Below are 19,043 nucleotides of genomic sequence, written 5' to 3'. Positions count from 1 at the left end.
TTTTTAAATTTTTATTTATTTTTTAATTGATTTTAACTTTATCTTATGCAATGTGAATTTAAAGATATTTATTTGTGGGTTTTCATAAATCGAAAATATTTATTCTGACTTCTTATCAGAGTCGCAATAAAAGTGTTCTTAAATCTAGACCAAATTACTAAAGATAAATAATTTTGTATTGTCTTGAACAGAGAAAAACTTATAGAATAGTGTCAAATTATAATTAAACAATATGGCAATTTATTTCTTTTTATTTGTTTTCGTTTTGTCATTTTTTACGCATTTGCATCGTGCTCTAGTCGGCAAACGTTGGACCCAGCATATGGAGACGGGTCGAGTATTTGATGCTGCTCCATTTGATAAAAAAAAGCTCAATCTCAAAAGTAGAAAATATATACAATGCACCAGAAGCAGTCTGTGTTGAAGACTTAAAGACATTCATCGGTCTCCTCGTTGCCCATGGCAATGATTACGGGTGGCGATAGATCCACATCGAGTAGCTTCATCTGTGCATCCTCCTGGTCCAGATCATCCTTGCCCAACCGCTGCTCCTGCATCTCAATGTCCAGCGTACCATGTTGACGTTGGAAAGACAACACAAATATGACCAACGAGATGACAATGAATAAGACGGCGGTACCAGAGCAGAGGGCAATGATTAGGGTGGAGCGGCTGCTGGATGCCAGTGAGAGGTGAGCGCTGCGCTCATCGGCCAAATTGCTATCAAATGTTTGACCCGCATTGTGTGGCGGATACGAGACAAGAGGCGTTGCAGTGCTATCTTCTGCCTTGGCCTTTGGCTCCTCTTCCGACTGCTCTTCAGACTCCTCGGATGTGTCTTTTTCAACTGGCTCGACAACGATGCGTTCCGTTTCCGTTTCAGTTTTCTCTGTTTCGCTCTCCTCTCTGCTCTCATCTTCGGCAGAATCATCACTTGCTTCAGCTTTAGCTTCGACTGGGGAGGCTGTTGAGCTGGGCTCACTTGGTGGCACGGATTTCGGAGAGCTGGACTCAACTGCTACAACGGACGGTTGCTCAACCTCCGGTTTTATTTCAGCGGCAGCCGATTGCTCTTTGTTAGCTTCTGTGGGCTCGACAGAATCTTCAGTTGATTCTTCCGATTCCTCAGATGACTCTTGAACTGATTCTTCAACTGGTTTTTGAACTGCTGGCTCCGTTGATACCACATGAACCGGCTGAGCAGTGCTTGGTGCTGCAGGTTGTACATTCAATTCTTTGCCTTCTCTTTCAACGTCATTTCGGACTGGTTCTTCATGCTGAGCAGATTCAACTGACTGCACTGGTTGAACTGATTGAACTGGTTCAGTTGATTGATTTGATTCAACTGATTGAACTGCTTGAACTGATTGAACGGGTTGAACTGACTGAGCTGATTGAACTGGTTGAACTGATGGAATTGACTGCACTGATTCTTTTAATTCAACGGATTCAACTGCCGATTTGACTGATTGAACTGGCTGCACTGGCTGAACTGCTTGAATTGATTGAATTGACTCAACTGATTGAACGGGTTGAGATGCAGGAACTGATTGAGCTGATTGAACTGGTGTCTCCGAAGTATTATCCACATTGTGCTCATCTTTAGTATTCTCAACTAATTCAGGCTTCGGTGTTTGAATTTCTTCTTTTACATCTGGTGCTGCCTGTGGCTCCTCCTGTGTTTCCACATTTACTTTTGAAATATCGATGGGCAGCAAATCGTCAACACCTTGTTTTTTGGTCACCTGATGCTTGGGCACTTCAAATGTGGGTGGCGGTGTTGTCACCACCTTAAGCAGTACTTCATGTTCCTTTTCCAAGGCTAACAGATTGGTTTCTGTTATGGGCTGTTCCGTAATTGCACGGTTCTCATCAAAAATTACGGCCACCAGATCGCTGGTTACACTGGGCAACGGTCTGCTCTCAGATCCCACCAAATCGCTCTCAATCGCGACCTTTGGCGTGGTTGACTCAGCTACTTCAGGCTGATTTACTGCTAGTGGTTGCTCATTCTCTTTCTTTTCCGCTGCCGTTTCGGTTTCTGCTGTTTTCTCTTCCTTAACTTGCTCAGCCTCAACTGCTATCTCTTCCTTAGCGGGCTGCTCAACATTTTCAATCTGCTTAGCCTCTTCAACTTGCACTGGGGCTTCGTTAGCTTCAGCATCTAGAGTTTTTGGCTCACGTACACCTTGAGCTGCTTCTGAAATAAAGTAGTCATTTAGTACTTTTTCGCTTATGTTTTGTTTTTAAAAGTAAACCCACCTGTTTGCTCATTGTTGTTGCTTGTTGCTTTCGGCTCAGTTTCTTCATTGTTAACCTGTATGGTTGCCACGAGAACAGAGGAGTCTGCCTCGATTTCCGACTCTACCTCACTCTTCACCGCATTGCGTATGCCCTGCTCCAGGCCTTCGCCACCAAGCGCAACAAAGCTGTTATGTTCAACATCGTCGTCAACTTCAGCAGCAGCAGCAGCCGCAGCAGCAGCGGCAGCGGCAGCAGCCTCTTCGGCCTCGAGCCGAACACTCGTCTCGTTGACAGCAGCAACAACTGTCGGATGGGGATCAACATTGGCTACGCTCGTCGGCAGCAGTGGTGGGTTTGCCGTGGTGACTTCATCAATGTCAACAGCCAGCTGGGTTGTTGACTCGGCTAAAAGTAAAGTAGAAAATAAATAAATAAATAAAACTAGCTTATATTTCATGTGTGATCTTGATAGTTATAATTAATACGTTATCATAATAAATTCATAATGGAAAAGCATTAAGAACTGCATTTCACCAGCTCAACTTTCTCCCTGCTCCACTCAATTCAAGATTCAACAACAAAAATATTATAAATAATAGAAATGCACGAGATGCATTCTCATAGACATTTCATTAATAGCTAAGACGCTACAAACTTGATAAACATGCCATTTAACCAAATCGTAAACTAATATAACTGCCATCACATACGCGCGTCAATTATCATTTTATGGCCACGACAACCCAACCCAATCCATTCAGACAAATACATATACATACATATATAAATATATGTATATATTGTACATATATGCATTTGTATGCATCCACAGAGCTATAATCGCCGTCATCAGCAGCTCACATTTTCTCACACATTTCCATTCAGAAAATGTTCGGCTGTCGTTCCTCATTCCGGTGCAGTACCTATCTAGATGCATATGTCCATGTCCATATCGACGTCACGAGCAACCCAAATTCAAGTCCAGAAAAACGCCCGCGCCTCATAATTCAAAATGCGTCCAATTGTCCGCGATGCAGTGATTAAAATTCCAAACACACACATATGACAACAACAACCACAGACAAACAAGAAAAAAAATCGAGGAATCCCAAATTAGTAACACAATAAACAAACCAACGAGACTCGGCAGACCGCCCCATCCAACAGGCAGTCGCCCAAAGTAGCTGCTTTATTTATGATTCGATTGTTCTTCCCCGACGCACACACACACACACACACACAGGCTCACAAACATGCTTCACATGAATGCAACTGCATTCGTGGAAATTGAAAATTAGTTATCTACTACCCTGCACGAGATACGCATCTACGTTGGGCTCAATGACCATTTCTCTGCCACATCCACACACATCCACTCCAATCCCTTTGGGAACGCCTCGTAACAAAAATAACAAGAACGAACAACGGCAGCGACCAAGTGTCTAAATGTCTTAAAATGGGACAAGCCATGCGGCACAAACAAAAACAAAGACACAACAGCATCCAAATGAAATGGCATTTACACAAAATAAAAGAAATCGATTTTCGACTCAGTTTTCTTTGCCTGCTGCACCGCCCGCTGATGCGGCTGCAGCGACTGCAGCGACTGCCGCGGCTGCTGCAGTTGCCTGAACCGGAGCAGTGTCATCTGCCTCTTCCAGTCTAGTCTTTTATAAATGTATATATACATATATATATATTTGTGTGTATGTGTGTTAAAAATTATCTTTGTGGACGCATTGAAATGGCCTCATGTTGTGTGGCATGTTTTATAGGTGGGAAAACACTCGTACATACATATGTTTCACTGTTACAATGTGTAAAAGCGAATATTACACAGAAATATCCTGTCTCCTAAATAGTTTGAATAAATCATTTAATTACAGATGACATTATCCATTATTATTTGCCCAACAAGTTTTATTTTCTGCTCGCTTTCTTTATATGCGTGATTTTATTTATTCTATTCTATTCTATTTTCATGAGTTTTTAAATTTTGAATATATAAGAGCTTAATATATAAGCCTTTGCTCTAATTTTTATTAAAGTCTCTTAAGCCGAAAAATCCAATGGAAACTTTTGGAACTCAAATTTATTCAGTTTCTACTTCTCTATTCTGTGAATTACACATTCTAAATACATAAGACTCTTTAGAAAATTTCAATGATTGACATATTTTTGAATTAAAGAAGCTATTAATTCTTAACATAAAAAATTCAAAGAACTGAGCTACAATGTTAATGACTGCTTCTTAAGATCTTAGTCTCAAGCGTAAAAAATAAGGAACCGGAAATCGTATGGAAACTTTTACTCATAACGCGAGGAATTATAAAAGCTGACTATATCAACATTTCTGGTTTTTTTAGGGCCGTTGAAATGCCGTTAGTTTTTGTATCAATGATAATTTTTAAGCATACAAGCGGAAATGCGATGCAAAAATTTCGCTTTGCAAGCCGCATATCAATATAGAAGCATATCTGTAACTGCGCTTAACTTCCGCAATATGCAAGTAAAGAAGTACATATATACACATACATATATATATGTGTATAGGCTGATGACTGATTAACAAGGATACCAGCAGAAATATAGCCCGACCTTAGCTGAAGATCATGCTGAGTAATAATAATGAGGAAAGTACAATTTCTAAGAGTAATTTTTCACTGAGGAATATGCATAATCTAATCATATTCGTATTTATATGTACATATATAGAAAGAGCTGCTTGTACATGAGTTCAAAGACATCTGTCCTTTGAGAGTGCGGTTAGCAGCTAAATCATTTTATTGCGTTTGGTTCCATTGTTCGAGCTGCTCGCTACCAGAAGCTTCTATATACAATGGGTCTGCTTTCTTTTGTATTGTGTTGTTATTTTAGATGGGGCGAGCAATCTAAATGTGAAATGTGAAAACCTAAATATTATATGTACATCATCATTATGATATTCAACATTAAATTTGTGCTTTCTAAGAATTTAGTTTTCAGTCATGGCATGAGTTTTGAGAGTATATTGGCTGACCCCTTCCTTCCCGTGAAGCTAATCAAACTCAATTATCTGAACGGCTCCGCTTATCTGAGTTTTATCGCACAACTTGAACCCAGAGCGCTGCACTCGTCTCAATTGCCCTGTTACTAAATATTATTGAACTTTCGCACGGTGCTGGGATTGGATTGGATCGGGTTGCGATTAGCGAGGGGCCATTTATATGACACCCGAAAGCTATTGGAGATTTGTTGTGGCTTTGGCGGCGCCTCTTCCGTGGCACAATTACACGAACGCGACTCTTTTGAATTATGCCACCAACAAAAGCCAAAAGAAGGAAAATGGCAATGATGTGGCTGCTGCGGCTGCTACTGCAGCTAAATAAGTCAAAGGCCTATAGCGATTCCAGCGATAACAACAACAAGCTCTAACAACTACAACAGCAAGTTTATTACGCCAACCATCATAATGACGATGAAGATGAAGTAGCTGCAGAGCTGAGCTGCAGCCGCAGTTCACAGCCGCAGCTGATGCAGTTGGCGTATCTGATACGAGTACTTACAAGTCAGTGCCAAGCACGGAGCAGGCATCGCAGCCAGCATCATAAAGAGCAGCGGCAGCAGCTGAGACGACGCATGTGCGGGGGCATGTGGCCTGTTCCTGTTGTAGCATCTGCCAGGAACGGCTTTGCAGCTGTCCAGTGGATGGCTCTTCGAAATGGCCATGTTGAATGAGTGATTGATTATTCTGTCGTTTCTTGTTGCAGCGTTCGTCCGAATAAAACTGGCCCAAACACCGATCGACGACACGCACACTTCTATAGTAGTTTAATATCAGACAGTGAGCGCGAGAGGGAGAAAAAGATTCTGTCTGTTCTTTCCCACTTCTTCTTATTCAGCTGTCACTTTCACGTTCTCTTCAACTTTAATTTCAACTTCGACTTCGACTTCGACTTGGACTCAGGCCATGCAGCGAACCGAACGCGTTGGCCACTCACAAAGAACTAAAGTTGAGAACGCGTGCGCTCTGGAATTTTGTTGCCTCTGCCTGTGCTCTGTGCTGCTGCCAGGCAATGCACACCACACACCACACACAAGAGTCCGTCGTTTATTGATGACGCTGACGTTGTCGTGTAGGTCGCTGTCTCTGTCTCTGTATCACTATCCCTGTCTCTGTCTCTGTCTGTGCCTCGGCCTCTGGCTATGGCTCTGCCACTGCCATTGCCTCTGCCTCTGCTTCTGCTGCAGCCGCTGCCTCTGTCGCTGCCGTCAGCCGGCTGCCTGTTGGCCCCTATACCCGTCTGTCTGCCTGGCAGATCCATCAACATGCGACCATTTGGGCGAAGCTGCCTTGCATTTATTTGCTTTTGGATAATAATAGGGCAGAGGCAGGCATACGGCTTCTGAGTGGGCCTACTGTGTGTATACATGTGTGTATGTGTGTATTTAGCTTGTGTTGGTCTGATAAGTGCCTGTAAGCGCCATAGAACTCGTTGAACCCCTCTGATCAAGCTTCTGCGTGGGGTAAGCCAATGTGTACCAACATATTTGCAGGGCCCAAGCTGATATACTTTACATCATCATCATCATCACCAGCATCATCCTCTTCATCATGAAAGCCTCTTCAGCTTCGTAGGTAGCCAATTCGCTGTTACGCACTTTGTGCTGGACACTTGGGTCGTCGTGCCGCAGTTTCAGTCTCTCGCCGCAGCCTCTTCGCAGTACTTGTATTGTTTATTGGACACAATACAAAAACCCCTCCATACAAAGGAGAGCAGGAACAATGGAAGAAACAGCTTCGGGCCAGCCACCGCATTGAGCATCAGCTGTAGCACGCAATGAACCAGGAATGGAACGGTAAACGGTAAACAGCAGCAGCTACAATGTACGTTCGAGTAGCATATACATACATACAAATATATAAATGCATATATGTATGTACATACATATATATTTCTGTATTCAAATCGTAATGTGACGTTGTGCGATATCTGTTAATTCAAATTGATTGAACCTATTTATTCGCCTTAACTACATTTTATTTAATGCTCTTTGACCAGGCATTACATAAACTTTCAAAATAATTTTTTTATTATTATCTAGCACAGTGCTATTTTTGTGCCCTTGTGGAGAATATGTTAATAATATCATTAAATGTGAAAGGCATTAAAGTGTGCTCCACATAAACGTATGAATGACCCAATAAAACCAAATCTAACTACTATTTGTCTGCCTATTTGGCATTGAAATAGGTTTCCATTCAATTCAGACTTAAACCACATTATGAATAGATATATATTCTTAAGTTGTGAAATAAATAATTTGAATGTAAGATTATTCTAGCAATAATATAGTCATTCTTATGCCTATAATGAATTCAGAAGCTATGAATATATAATAATTTCCAATAGCATTATATAACACATTGAAGGAATTCTAAATATTTTGAAATTGTAAAATTTGAGAGCATACCCAATTTGCTTAACTTTCATTCAGCAGATAACCACAAGATGGTTTTGTTATGAGTCCACTTGGATCATCAAGCAAGATAAATTGCTCAGTGGTTAGCAACATGCAACATGCAACATGACAACTGCAACCACAAAATGACAAACATCGCATAAACCGCACTTCACATAACTAGCAGATGTCCGATTATGGGTTTGTTAAAATTTAATACATATGTATGTAGGGATATATATGTATATGTATATGTTGAAATCCATTTTTGAAAATTTTCCAATTACATGAGATCAAAATCTGGCACGTGTAAGCAACATAATTAAATTCATATTAAATGACATACACATAAATAGATTAACTATAGATTGCATTCAACGCGTTCCATCCCATATAATTTCAGCTCGAACTTCTATCAATGATCTGATTCCAGCTCTTCGTTCAGACCCAATGAAGTCAATCAACCCAACGGTGATTCAAGTGCGCTCAACTCGCCTGCAAGCTGTGTTCCATGGGGGTCTTTAAGTGCAAGTTGACTGGCTGATTGATTGATTGACTGAATGATTGAATGACTGACTGGTTGGTCGGACAGAATGGCCAGACTGAAACTTCTCGATAAACTTTCGACACTGACGACAAACACGATGACGTTGACGACGAAATGTATGGAACTATTCATATATACCTAAATACACTTAAAGAAATAAACAGTTAATAAGAATGTAAACATATATGTATATAAATTGATTTTCAATTTTGTAATAACCCAAATTCATATTTAATAATAATAAAAATACATATATAGTCTACTCTCGTTATTTCGAAACTCGAGGGACTCTTAAAAAATTACGAATTATTGAATGTTTAAAATATTAAATGGATCGAAATTTTTGAGAGAAAATAAATAAATCTTCCAATTATCAATTATTAAGAAATTTTATTTAACTGCTATAATTTTACATATTCGTTCTGAATGTTCAAATTATTAAATCTTATTATTTATTATTTATTATTATTCTTTGAAAAGAACTCATTTATTAGAGTTTGCCTCGAAACACAATGCTGCTGCTCAGACTTTTCAATAACTTTAATAATTTAATTATAGAGTAAGCATATACACATATAAATAGGCAACATCTCTCCAGTGTAGTAGAAAATTATTTTTTTAATTCCAGTGTATTCAAAAATATATTTACATACATTTGTTGTAGCTATGTGTTTTTCTTTCTTTTGTTTTTGTGTGTGTGTGTGTTGGTTGCTGATGTTGTTGTTTGAGTAGGTTTTCCTTGTAACATTCGCCGTTACGTGATGCGGCCAGTTCAATGGATCTCGGGGACTCGGGGACTCGCAGTCGCAGTCGCAGTCGCAGTCGGGAATCTCTGCTTCTGCCTCGACTTAACTCGACTCGACACAGCTTGTCGGCCCACTGTTTATGTTTTATTGATTATGGCGGCAGCAGGTAAGCCCGGGTCGTGGCATGAAAAATTTGACTAATGTGAGCGCGCCTTCAGATTCAATTTAGTCGTTAAATATTTAGATTTCGTGTACGTTTTTTTTCTTTCTTTTAGATCGCTTGTTGTAGCGCAGCCAAGCAACAGGAAGGAATCAATTGGTTTTCCTTAGTCATGACGATGAGACGGAGATGGAAACGACTGTCGACCGTTGGCTACTTCCTCCAAAACCCTCCAGTGTTCCTTTTGTTGTTGTCTATGGCGACGGCGGTGGCAGGCGCGAGTTGTCGTTGTTGTTGTTGCTGCTGTAGTAGTAGTTGTTGTTGTTTTTTTTTTATTGTTTACTTTTTGCTTGTCGCAGTGCTCACAGCATTTTACGATCGGCAATTGCTCAGCCAGTCAGCGAGCTGTGGCATTGCCGTGTCTTATGACTCAGACCGATGCGGAAAATACCTTAAGCTATATATAATTGTAATTAGAGAAGCGAACCGAGTTGCCGGCCAGGATGGGCAACAGTTAAATGGTTCTTGGCAATGGTCATCAGCTACCTGCTCTTTCTACTTGACTTGGACTCATAAACACATTAAGAAACAATTAGCGCCAGATTAGCGCTGTGCTTAGCCATTTTGCGGATTATTTGCTGCAGCCAAGGCCTCGATCGGGTCTTTTCCCAAGCGGCATCAATCACTTTCGTTTTATGACCCGGCAGCCGCGGTTGCCCCTGCTGCAGCTGATAAGCTGCATCGGATTATGTATGTATGTGCATACAAATGCAGTTACTCTTACATATGTAAATATATGTATATAGAGAGGCAGCTCTTTGGCTGGTGCTGATGCGATAACCGAGTAGAAGGGCTAACCCTGGCCGGAAATGCAATGCGTACAGCCCGACTCGATTCGTATAGTCTTCAGCTGAAAATGACCAAAATAAATATTGAAAAAAAAAACCGAGAAATGGTGAAGTTTATCAGACAGCAAGAGCACTCGCAGTGAAAAGTGAAATGTCAACTCATTGTCCCAGGGAAAAGTTGAATCAGCCTTTGATTTAAGGCCGATATTTCGGGCTGTGTGCGCGTACATTATGCAGATGTACACCATTTCGAATTTCGAATTACGAATTTCGAGTTTCAAGTTCAAAGCAAAGCTTACAAAACGGCAGTCCAGATCAATTAAAAAGCGAAAGCATATCCAAGTCTTTCATTACCCTGTCTTTACGCACAAACCAAAATAAATAAGATGGATGCACACTGGATACGCGTATCGAGAAATTCAAATATCGTAATTACGTTTCCATAAAGCAATAATTTAATTTTTAAATATTTCACTTACCGGGATCTATGATCTATTAAAGTAGCGAGTTTTAGAGATCGGGAACATTCCCCAGATATATCTCAAATTACATGGATCACAGCTATTTCACACTAATTTTGTAATTTTAAATTTAAATGATGAGCACAATAAAGTGAACTCTTAGTCAAGTTATGGTTCAATCGGCTTTTAATCCATACAAAGCGGTCAGAGATGCAATTCAATGATCTGATAAAAAAATAAATACCCACATTAAAAATAAAATTTAAATGTATTTTTAATACGGCTGTAAAATGCCCTCGTCAGGCAGTGTATGAAAGTGGCCCGAACACGCCAGGTTGCATTATATAATTATCACACGTGTGAGTTAATATGTGCCTATCATAGGGAGGAAGAGCAAGGCAAATATGTTGGGCAATCGGGTGAGGTATGGGAGTGCAAGTGCCTATTACATAGAATCCATTAGGCGGCAACGAAAGAAAGCTAACGAGGTGATAACTGGTTGGGCTTGAGTCAATGCCGGCGCCTCGCTTGACGGAGTCTGAGACGAGCTATGCCCGTGGCCTCAATCCCTTTTAATTACCGGCACTCGCTAGTTTAATTGTCAAAGCTTGTTGTCAACTGTTTACCCACTCGGACGCTGGCAGCACGCGTCGAGCTCAACGGATGTGTCACAATATTTAAATTAGCGTAAACTGTTTTAACGCCAAAAGACAAAAAACCAAAAAATTACCAGACACTGGGCCGTGGGCTTGCCCAATGCAATGTAAAATACATACCATATTTATCGTACGTGAATGTATGACCAGCCAGACAGACAGACAGCAAAACGACCAGACCAGACAGACAGACAGAGAGATAGTTAGATAGTCACTTTGGGGGTCAACTGTGGGTCAGTGGGTCGGTCGGTGAATTTGACCGGGAACTGAAATCGAAATTGAGTTGGTTTGCCCACACTTGTGCCCGAGAGAGTGTGTACGAGTGTATGCACAACATTTTACAACCCCTTGCCAACTTGTTGACGCGTTATTAAAAAGCCATATAGACAAACAAGCTATCCGTAATGAAAGCTTTTCAGCCAACTGCTGTGTGTGTAGTGTTGATGACGACGGCGGAGCACGTGGGACGTGCTGTCAGTCAATTGTTTTCAAGTATTTAAGTACACACACTCACACATACACACACACATTCGAGGCTGACACAGTCAAGCGTATGAGTAGCCGTAGAAATCTGGGCATGGGCTGGAGTGCTGGCAGAGCAAAGATCCTAAATAAGCAGACGCTCTGCCGCTGCCACGCCGCAGTCGGCGAAGCTGGAACTCAGCCACTGCGATCAGTGCTTATATTAGGCAACAGGTTATTGCAATTCAGCGAAAATAACGGAGACGTAGACGGAGATGGTGGCGGAGGCGGTGGTGGAGACGACAATGGAACGTGGTGGAAGCCGCGCCAACTCAAGACGATAAAAAAAAATAAAATAAAAATAAAACAAAAACAAATATGTAAGTAGCTCCCAAAAAATTAATACACTGCGCCAAAAATTTCTTGCATGCGCACAAAATATGCAAGGTGTGTGCTAAGACATACACACAGACGGCATATACATACATATGTAAATTGAATGGGATTTTCATCAAAATTTCCCATACAGCAAAACTCCCTTGTCGACTTTTCAAAGCAGCTAAATAATATTATGATATTGAATAACAAATAATAAAGTAATTATTATGAAAATTGTTGAGATGGCTTGGCAAACTATTGTAATGTTTCAAAATAAATGAAAATTAAATTGATAAAATTTCATAAAATTAAGAAAATTAAAATAAATGAGAACTGAATTTAAAACATTTGCCTAAGATGCAAAAAGTAATTGAAATACCTGCATGAATCCTTGAATTAGTTATGCATTAATATATTGTTGATTATTAAGAAAAAATATTTAAAATATAGAGCTACTTTCGATTCATATTTTTATTTAATTGAACCATTCAATAAAATTTATATGGAGATTTATCGATTTGGATTTCACTTAAAGTACATTGCGAAAGAACTTAATTTTTTTACTTTCATTTTATATAATTATAGGAAACGAATTTTAATAATAATATAATATACTTTAATAAATGTGATGTGTAATATTTATAAAAATATTTATAAAATAAAAATAAATAAATATAAATAGTTTTATATAAATATTAAATAATTGAATTTAAAAAAAATTATACTACATACATGTACATAGTATTCATAAAATTTAATTTAAATTTAAATATTTAAAGTATTAAAATGGTCAACATTTAAAAATACAAAATTTTAAAAATAAAAATATTCTCAAAATAAAACCTGTTCTTGCAGTAGATCACCTATTTTTTAAGCACTGTAATTGAAGCGTTAACAGTTTTTATTTATGGCCATAGGCTCTCTTTCAGTAGTGGGCTGCTATAATTAAAAAACTACCATGGCATTTTGCCAAGTCATTGGGTGAAGCATAGGTGAGAAGGAGGAGAGGGGGAGAGGGGCAAGGTTTCAGGAGAAGAGGCGGTCAATTGGCTACAAGTATTAAGCGCAGTGTAGAAAACTGACGCTCACTTGAAGGTAGTGGCGTCCGGATGCGCCTCAGCTTGGGCGCACAGGTAAGGCACACGACATGCAGGTGGCCGGCTGGCTAACTGCCTGCCTGGTTGGCTGGCTGGCTTGCTGAGTGCGCTCAGTGGCTCAGCCGATTGGAGCTTGGAGCGGCGTGAGTAACAAGCCCTGCGACTCGACGATTGTCGCTCGGTGCGGCCCAAAGCCGCAAACGCGTGCACAGTCGATAAAACACATTCGAATCGAACGTTAGCAGCGAGCGCTGGCCACGATCGCGACGACGACGAAGGCAACGACGACAACGACGACGAAGAGGGCAACGGTGACGGCACTTTGATTGCAATTTTCATTCATATCCATTCATGCGAACATATTGCGACTGCTTCTTGGCGCTGGTCTCTGTGCCTCGGCCGTTGTTTTTGAAAGCTCCGGCGGCACTTTCTTCTTTCATTGTGTGCGCTCGATCCTTTTGGCTCTGGCAAAGAAACGCGTGGCAGCTTTCATTTTCGATCGATAGCGAACCGGTTCGGACTAAACGGTTAATATTATTACTTAATCCAGCTTTCATGCAATCGCCATCCTGCCAGCCATGAGATTGCTGCGTCTGGGCCTGGATTTCGTCATGGTGGCTCTGCTGCTGCGCCAGGTGCTGGCCACCATAAGACATTCGCGCGAAATTATTATCACAGATGCGGTAGGTGTGGTGGCACCAGCTCTGCCTGGGGAGGAGAGACCGTTTCAAGCTCTGTGACATGCGCGCGCCACTGGAATTCCTAATTACTTGAATGTCACAACGCACGCGTCGCTTGGCCTCCAAATGTCAAGCAATAAATGTGCCAACTGCGCGTGTGTGTGTGTATGAGTGTGTGTGTGTGTGTGTGTGTGTGTGTGTTAACATTTGTGTTAGCCAAGTAAATACCTGAGTGTGACTTCCTGCCAATATTTGCTCGGTTTTTGTGATCGTTGCAGGTGCGCCGCATACAGCACGATGGCTACAATGTGGAGCAGCACAGGGTAATAACTAAGGATGGGTATGTGCTGACCCTACATCGCATACCCCAAGTCCAGCTGGATGCGAATGGAACGTTCTACACCGTACTGCGACGCCCTGTGGTATTCTTGCTCTCCGGCCTCTATGCCTCGTCGGATGTGTGCGTATGCGTGGCAGGTCTTCCGCTTGACCTGGTAACTGATATCTGCAGCTGTCCATTTGCAGGTGGCTGCTCAACGGACGGGAGGACTCACTGGCCTATTTACTGTGGCGCGCTGGCTACGATGTGTGGCTGGGCAATAATCGCGGCAACATCTATTGCCGCCACAATCTGTGGCTCAACACGACAGATCGCGAGTTCTGGAACTTTAGCTGGCACGAGATGAGCGTCTACGATATGCCCGCCCAGATTGACCATGTGCTGCGCACTAGCGGCGTATCGCAGATGCATTTCGTGGGCATCTCGCAGGGCGGTACAGTGTTCCTGGTGCTCAACTCCATGCTGCCCCAGTACAATGCGGTCTTCAAGACGGCCACGCTGCTGGCTCCGGTTGCCTATGTGGACAATACGCAAAGTGGATTGGCGAAAATTATCGGACCGATCTTGGGCACGCGCAATTATATCTCCAAGATCCTCGAGGGCGTTGAGATGTTCTCAACGAACAAGTTCTTTAAGAAGTTTCTGTCGATGACCTGTCTGGACAATGAAAAGCCTTTGGTGTGCATCACCCGGCTCTGGCCAGCGGTAGGCTATGATACGCGCTTCCTCAACAAGACGCTGCTTCCGGATCTGATGGCAAACTTTCCGGCGGGTGGTTCCGTGAAGCAGCTGATGCACTATTTTCAGGGATACGTGTCTACCAAATTTCGACAGTACGACTACGGCCCGGAACTCAACTGGCTGCACTATCAGCAGCTGGAGCCACCGGAGTATGTACTGGAAAATGTGAAGACGCCGGTCACAATTTTCTTTGCGGAGAACGACTATATTGTGGCACCAGCGGATATCTGGCGTCTGGTCGCACGTCTGCCCAACGTCGAGGCCGTCTACAAGGTACCCTGGAAGCGCTGGAATCACTTTGACTTTATCTGCGGTCTGGGTGTACGCGAATACATCTTCGACAACATTGTGCTCTCCATGAATCGATATGAGCAGCGCCGCAGGCGTTGATCAAAAAGTCCCACAAAATGAATGTTTTTCTGTGCTGCAAGAGTCAAGTGATATGATACTAAACAGGCTCTCAGATTTTCTCTTGAAATCATATCGCTTAACTCTCCCAACAGAATGGTGGCCATAGAGTATTATATGCCAGGGACCTTCAGCCACAACTTCTACCAGTGCCAAATACTTAACTAAGAATATATATTGAATCCATGGTTGATTCTTTGTAAGATATTACCTGCGGATATACGTACTGATTAATAAATATATTATTTATAGTTTCGACTTCAAGTCTTTGAAATAAAACTAGAATAAACTGCTTCCGAAGGGCAGTTAGAAACTTATCGAAATCGAGTTTAGAATTTTGAATAGAAATAGTTGCCAATAAATTTTAAATTAGTATTCAAATTTTGTACAATTGAATTTCTTTCTCTTATACCAGTTTTTAAACTGTGAAGGCTGTAGTATCTGCCTGTACTTCGCATCGCCTAATCTATATCAAGTTAACTTGGTTTTTTATTATATTATATTTATACAATTACAGAAATCACCAACATTTAGAAAAACCCTTTTTTGCCAAATATGCAAAGATGCACACCTTCGAAACCATAGAGGATTAGAGTCGAACTTATATTTACTTTAATTTTCTTATCCTACATCAGTCATAATATAAAAATGTTAAAATATTTTCATATGCGTATTGAATCAATTTTTCATAAATGCAAGAAAAAGGATTGATAAGACTGACTGCAAAACGAAATGGAATACAGGAACTAAAACTAATAACAACCGAAATGAAATACAGATAGTTCCTTTTGTTGCACAGCAAATAAATTTACAATCTTTAATTCAATGACATTAAGGATATATTAACAGTGGTCTTTTAGTGGTTTTGATATTTACATTCCGCATTGATTTGCTTATTGAATCCGTCTACGTTATTTACATCATCTGTTGTCTAATGGAGTGCAGTGGCGCTTATCTTGAGCTCAATGTAACGATGCAGAGTCAACGCTTTTTTGCTTACAATCGGGTGGGTCAGCGTGCCCAGCAGACTTTTGGCTGCCTGGAAATCGTTCTGCAAGGCGAAAGTAACGGCCAAATTGTACCGGACAACGTTCTGGGCAGCATCGAGGGACTTTAGCTGCCAGTCACGTGTCTCCAGATCAAGAGCATTTAACGAATTCACAAAAGTTGGCTCCAGATGGTCGCGCGCCTCTCCGGATTTGTCCATCATCATTAAGGCCTCGCCCGCATACATGTGGCCCAGCAATCTGTATTTTAAAAATATTATTATAAAATTGTCTCCCACATTCGTAGCAAATGGACATACTTGTGTGCGTCGGAGAGACGCTCGCTCTGCAGCAGATGCTTGGCCATTTCCAGTGCGGTGACGTGATCACCCAGGCGCAGGGACACAAAGCTGTGCGCCGCATAAATAGCATCCAACATGTTTTCCATCGATTCTAAGCTAATCGGCTTCGATGGGTTGCAAAAGTTATTGTCCTGTGTTTGACTCCATAGCTGCTGTGACGAGTCTTTCGGATCCAGTGTTTCGTCAGGTGAGGCAGCCATATAGAAACTGGCCTTGTATTGTAGAGATAGGGTGAGAGCGTTGCGCAGGCATAGAGCTGCAAATTCAAGTGTTGGCTCCGGCACCGCAGTGGAGTGCGCTCTGCAGGGATGCGCAAGAGAAATGCATACAAAATTACAATTCGCTTTTACAAGGCTAACATTTTGATACTCACCCATATGGTTTAGATCCTGTTGAGTTTAGGCCACTATCTATCGTATGGCGATCCTTTCCAGGTAGTTTTTGCTAAAATATGTAATAATATGAGCAGAGAAATGGAATTGATTAAGGCATAATGACTTACCGCCTCATGCTCCATAATGCAAGCTTCGGCCATTCGATACCAAAGACGTGGATTACTATGGTACTGCTTGACTGGCACCAGGAAGCACTGAAACGCCTCTTTGGGTCTACGGAGATGCAACATGGCGATGCCCAAGTTATACATGATCTCACACGATCGTGCCAATCCCATTGTTTGCAGAGAGCATTGCCGTAAATTCGATGTTAGCTGCTGATCGAAGCGCAGTGCATTCTGAAAGAATTTTGCCGCGATTGCATAATGCCGTACACGCAAATGGATAACTCCCATATTGTTGGCGATGCACGTGCTCAGTTGCGGCGTCACAGTTCTAACAAAAGAACGAATAATGCCATTAGGTAAACAAATTTAAACCAATGACTAATCTAACTTACCCGGCCTGGGTGCAGTCATCGTTGATGCGCATCAGCTGTTTAGCGGCCATCTGAAAGTCTTTCATGATGTAATACTGCTGCGCCTTCAGCGCCGCAATCTCTGGTGTCCCATCCTCGGTTATGACCACAGGCTTGCGATTAAGCACATGCGTTAGCAACTGCAATAGCCGGAGAATGCTACCGTTTTCGCCAGCAGCTCTCGTTACACTACTATCCAGAATTGGCGTTGCGCTCGCCACAGCTGTGGGCGCTGTTGTGGATGCAGCACCTGATGCAGCGGCAGCGGCAGTCGAGGCTGTAGCTGTTGTGGTTGTCGGTTCCTCCAGGCTGCTACTGGGACTTGCGCCGGGTGCACTAGCCACTAGATTCAATTTATACTGCAAATAGTCGAGAAATGCTTCAGCACGATTTAGCTGATTGGTGGCCAACAGCAGCTGCAACTGCAACGTGGCAACAAGCGCAGCCATTTGCTTCTCCAGTGCCTCCAGCCTGGTCACCAGTGGCGCCAGCCTATCCAGTGCGGTGCCGTACATATGCCGATGAAAGTATATGACCGCTTTGTTGTAGCGTGCCACGGTAAGGGCGCTGCCGACATTCTTTAGTGCAAGCGGCACAGTCGGCTCGCCAGGCGCCGGTTGGTCATTATCCAGCTTTTCAAGTTCATTGAGCAGCGTCTGGTGTTGCAGGCAACCAGTTTTGTAGTAATTCACCACCGCCCGATTGTGACGCAGTATAAGGCCGCTGCTCTCACCTTTCGTCTCCAGCTGCTGTAACAGCTCCAGGCATCGGTCATACTCCCGACTGTTGGGCGGGAAATAGGTTATGTCTGTGAATGTATGGATTTATGAATTGTGTGCGGCGCTTACTTGTTGAACTGTTCATGGGCCTGGCAGAGTAGATTGTAATTTTCGTCATCGCTGTCTTGCGTTTTCGTCGGAGAATCCGCAGAGTCCATGCCAAAAATAAAAAAACAAAAAAATCACACACATACATGACAACCCTATTCACACATACGCTTATGACAATACTATAGCTATCCCGCTCGCACATCACAACGTTGCAGCCCTGCGCGCAATGACTGAGCCGGCACGCACGGTTGCATTGTGTGCGTGCCGACCTGATGATCGGTTTCTTAATTAATTTTATGAATTTTGTGTTTGACTAATTTTAAAAATAAATATAAAAACTAATATGAAAGGTTTAATAACTTAAATTAATTTAAGAATTCAAATTAAAAATGCAGCTATAAATCAAAAGATAAATTATTACAAAAAAAAACAGTACACAAATAATTGTTTTAATAAAATGTAATTGTACAACAGGGCTTTCTTAGCGGGATAAACTATAGATACGTGAAATAACACATACAAATAGGTTTGGCTCAAAATAGTTAAGCCAGAGATTATCTTAAAATAAACGGAAATAGAATTACTTACCCTAACACTTTGCGAAACATCACGTTTTTTAAATTTAAATATATAAGCGAAAATTGTTACGCATTAGTTTTGGGGTAAAGTGTATTATAAGTTATGATATACTCTGTAAAAATACATGTCGAATTGCTTTGCGTCGATTGCTATGGCTTAGGTTT

At 41.7% G+C, this 19,043-nt stretch overlaps 3 protein-coding genes and 1 long non-coding RNA gene across 7 annotated transcripts; 2 read left to right on the top strand and 2 right to left on the bottom strand.

Moving 5' to 3' along the window:
- Nucleotides 1-235: 235 nt before the first annotated feature.
- On the bottom strand, nt 236-6,226 carry LOC6573787 (neurofilament heavy polypeptide). 3 transcript variants are annotated; one of them, XM_001999810.4, is made up of 3 exons: nt 5,790-6,226; nt 2,263-2,649; nt 236-2,200 (listed from the first exon to the last, which is right to left on the bottom strand). In XM_001999810.4, exons 1-3 carry the CDS (start codon nt 5,950-5,952, stop codon nt 429-431), a joined length of 2,322 nt encoding a protein of 773 aa, XP_001999846.1. In that variant the 5' UTR covers nt 5,953-6,226; the 3' UTR covers nt 236-428. The 3 variants fall into 3 exon arrangements, with proteins under 3 accessions (XP_001999846.1, XP_015022617.1, XP_043863210.1); XM_015167131.3 differs by having other exon boundaries at nt 236-2,197; XM_044007275.1 differs by having other exon boundaries at nt 236-2,194.
- A 100-nt stretch (nt 6,227-6,326) lies between these two features.
- On the top strand, nt 6,327-7,910 carry LOC116803725. The gene is made up of 3 exons (XR_006356641.1): nt 6,327-6,750; nt 6,823-7,111; nt 7,726-7,910. It is a non-coding gene; the product is annotated as an uncharacterized LOC116803725 (long non-coding RNA).
- A 5,304-nt stretch (nt 7,911-13,214) lies between these two features.
- Nucleotides 13,215-15,468, top strand: LOC6573788 (lipase 3). Its single transcript, XM_001999811.4, has 3 exons — nt 13,215-13,724; nt 14,000-14,181; nt 14,247-15,468. Exons 1-3 carry the CDS (start codon nt 13,620-13,622, stop codon nt 15,190-15,192), a joined length of 1,233 nt encoding a protein of 410 aa, XP_001999847.1. The 5' UTR covers nt 13,215-13,619; the 3' UTR covers nt 15,193-15,468.
- Nucleotides 15,469-15,992: 524 nt separating this feature from the next.
- On the bottom strand, nt 15,993-18,997 carry LOC6573789 (CCR4-NOT transcription complex subunit 10). 2 transcript variants are annotated; one of them, XM_015167133.3, is made up of 7 exons: nt 18,889-18,997; nt 18,319-18,369; nt 17,453-18,253; nt 17,061-17,388; nt 16,932-17,002; nt 16,517-16,858; nt 15,993-16,457 (listed from the first exon to the last, which is right to left on the bottom strand). In XM_015167133.3, the coding sequence occupies exons 1-7, from the start codon at nt 18,906-18,908 to the stop codon at nt 16,142-16,144; spliced, it is 1,929 nt and encodes a 642-aa protein (XP_015022619.1). In that variant the 5' UTR covers nt 18,909-18,997; the 3' UTR covers nt 15,993-16,141. The 2 variants fall into 2 exon arrangements, with proteins under 2 accessions (XP_015022619.1, XP_001999848.1); XM_001999812.4 differs by lacking the exon at nt 18,889-18,997 and having other exon boundaries at nt 18,319-18,458.
- Between the last annotated feature and the right edge of the window lie 46 nt (nt 18,998-19,043).

Source organism: Drosophila mojavensis, unplaced genomic scaffold (genome assembly GCF_018153725.1).
Source record: "Drosophila mojavensis isolate 15081-1352.22 unplaced genomic scaffold, ASM1815372v1 contig_16, whole genome shotgun sequence".
Classification (NCBI taxonomy): Eukaryota; Metazoa; Arthropoda; class Insecta; order Diptera; family Drosophilidae; genus Drosophila; species Drosophila mojavensis.
Note: the sequence above shows the minus strand (reverse complement) of the source record. Positions and strands in the feature narration are given on the sequence as shown.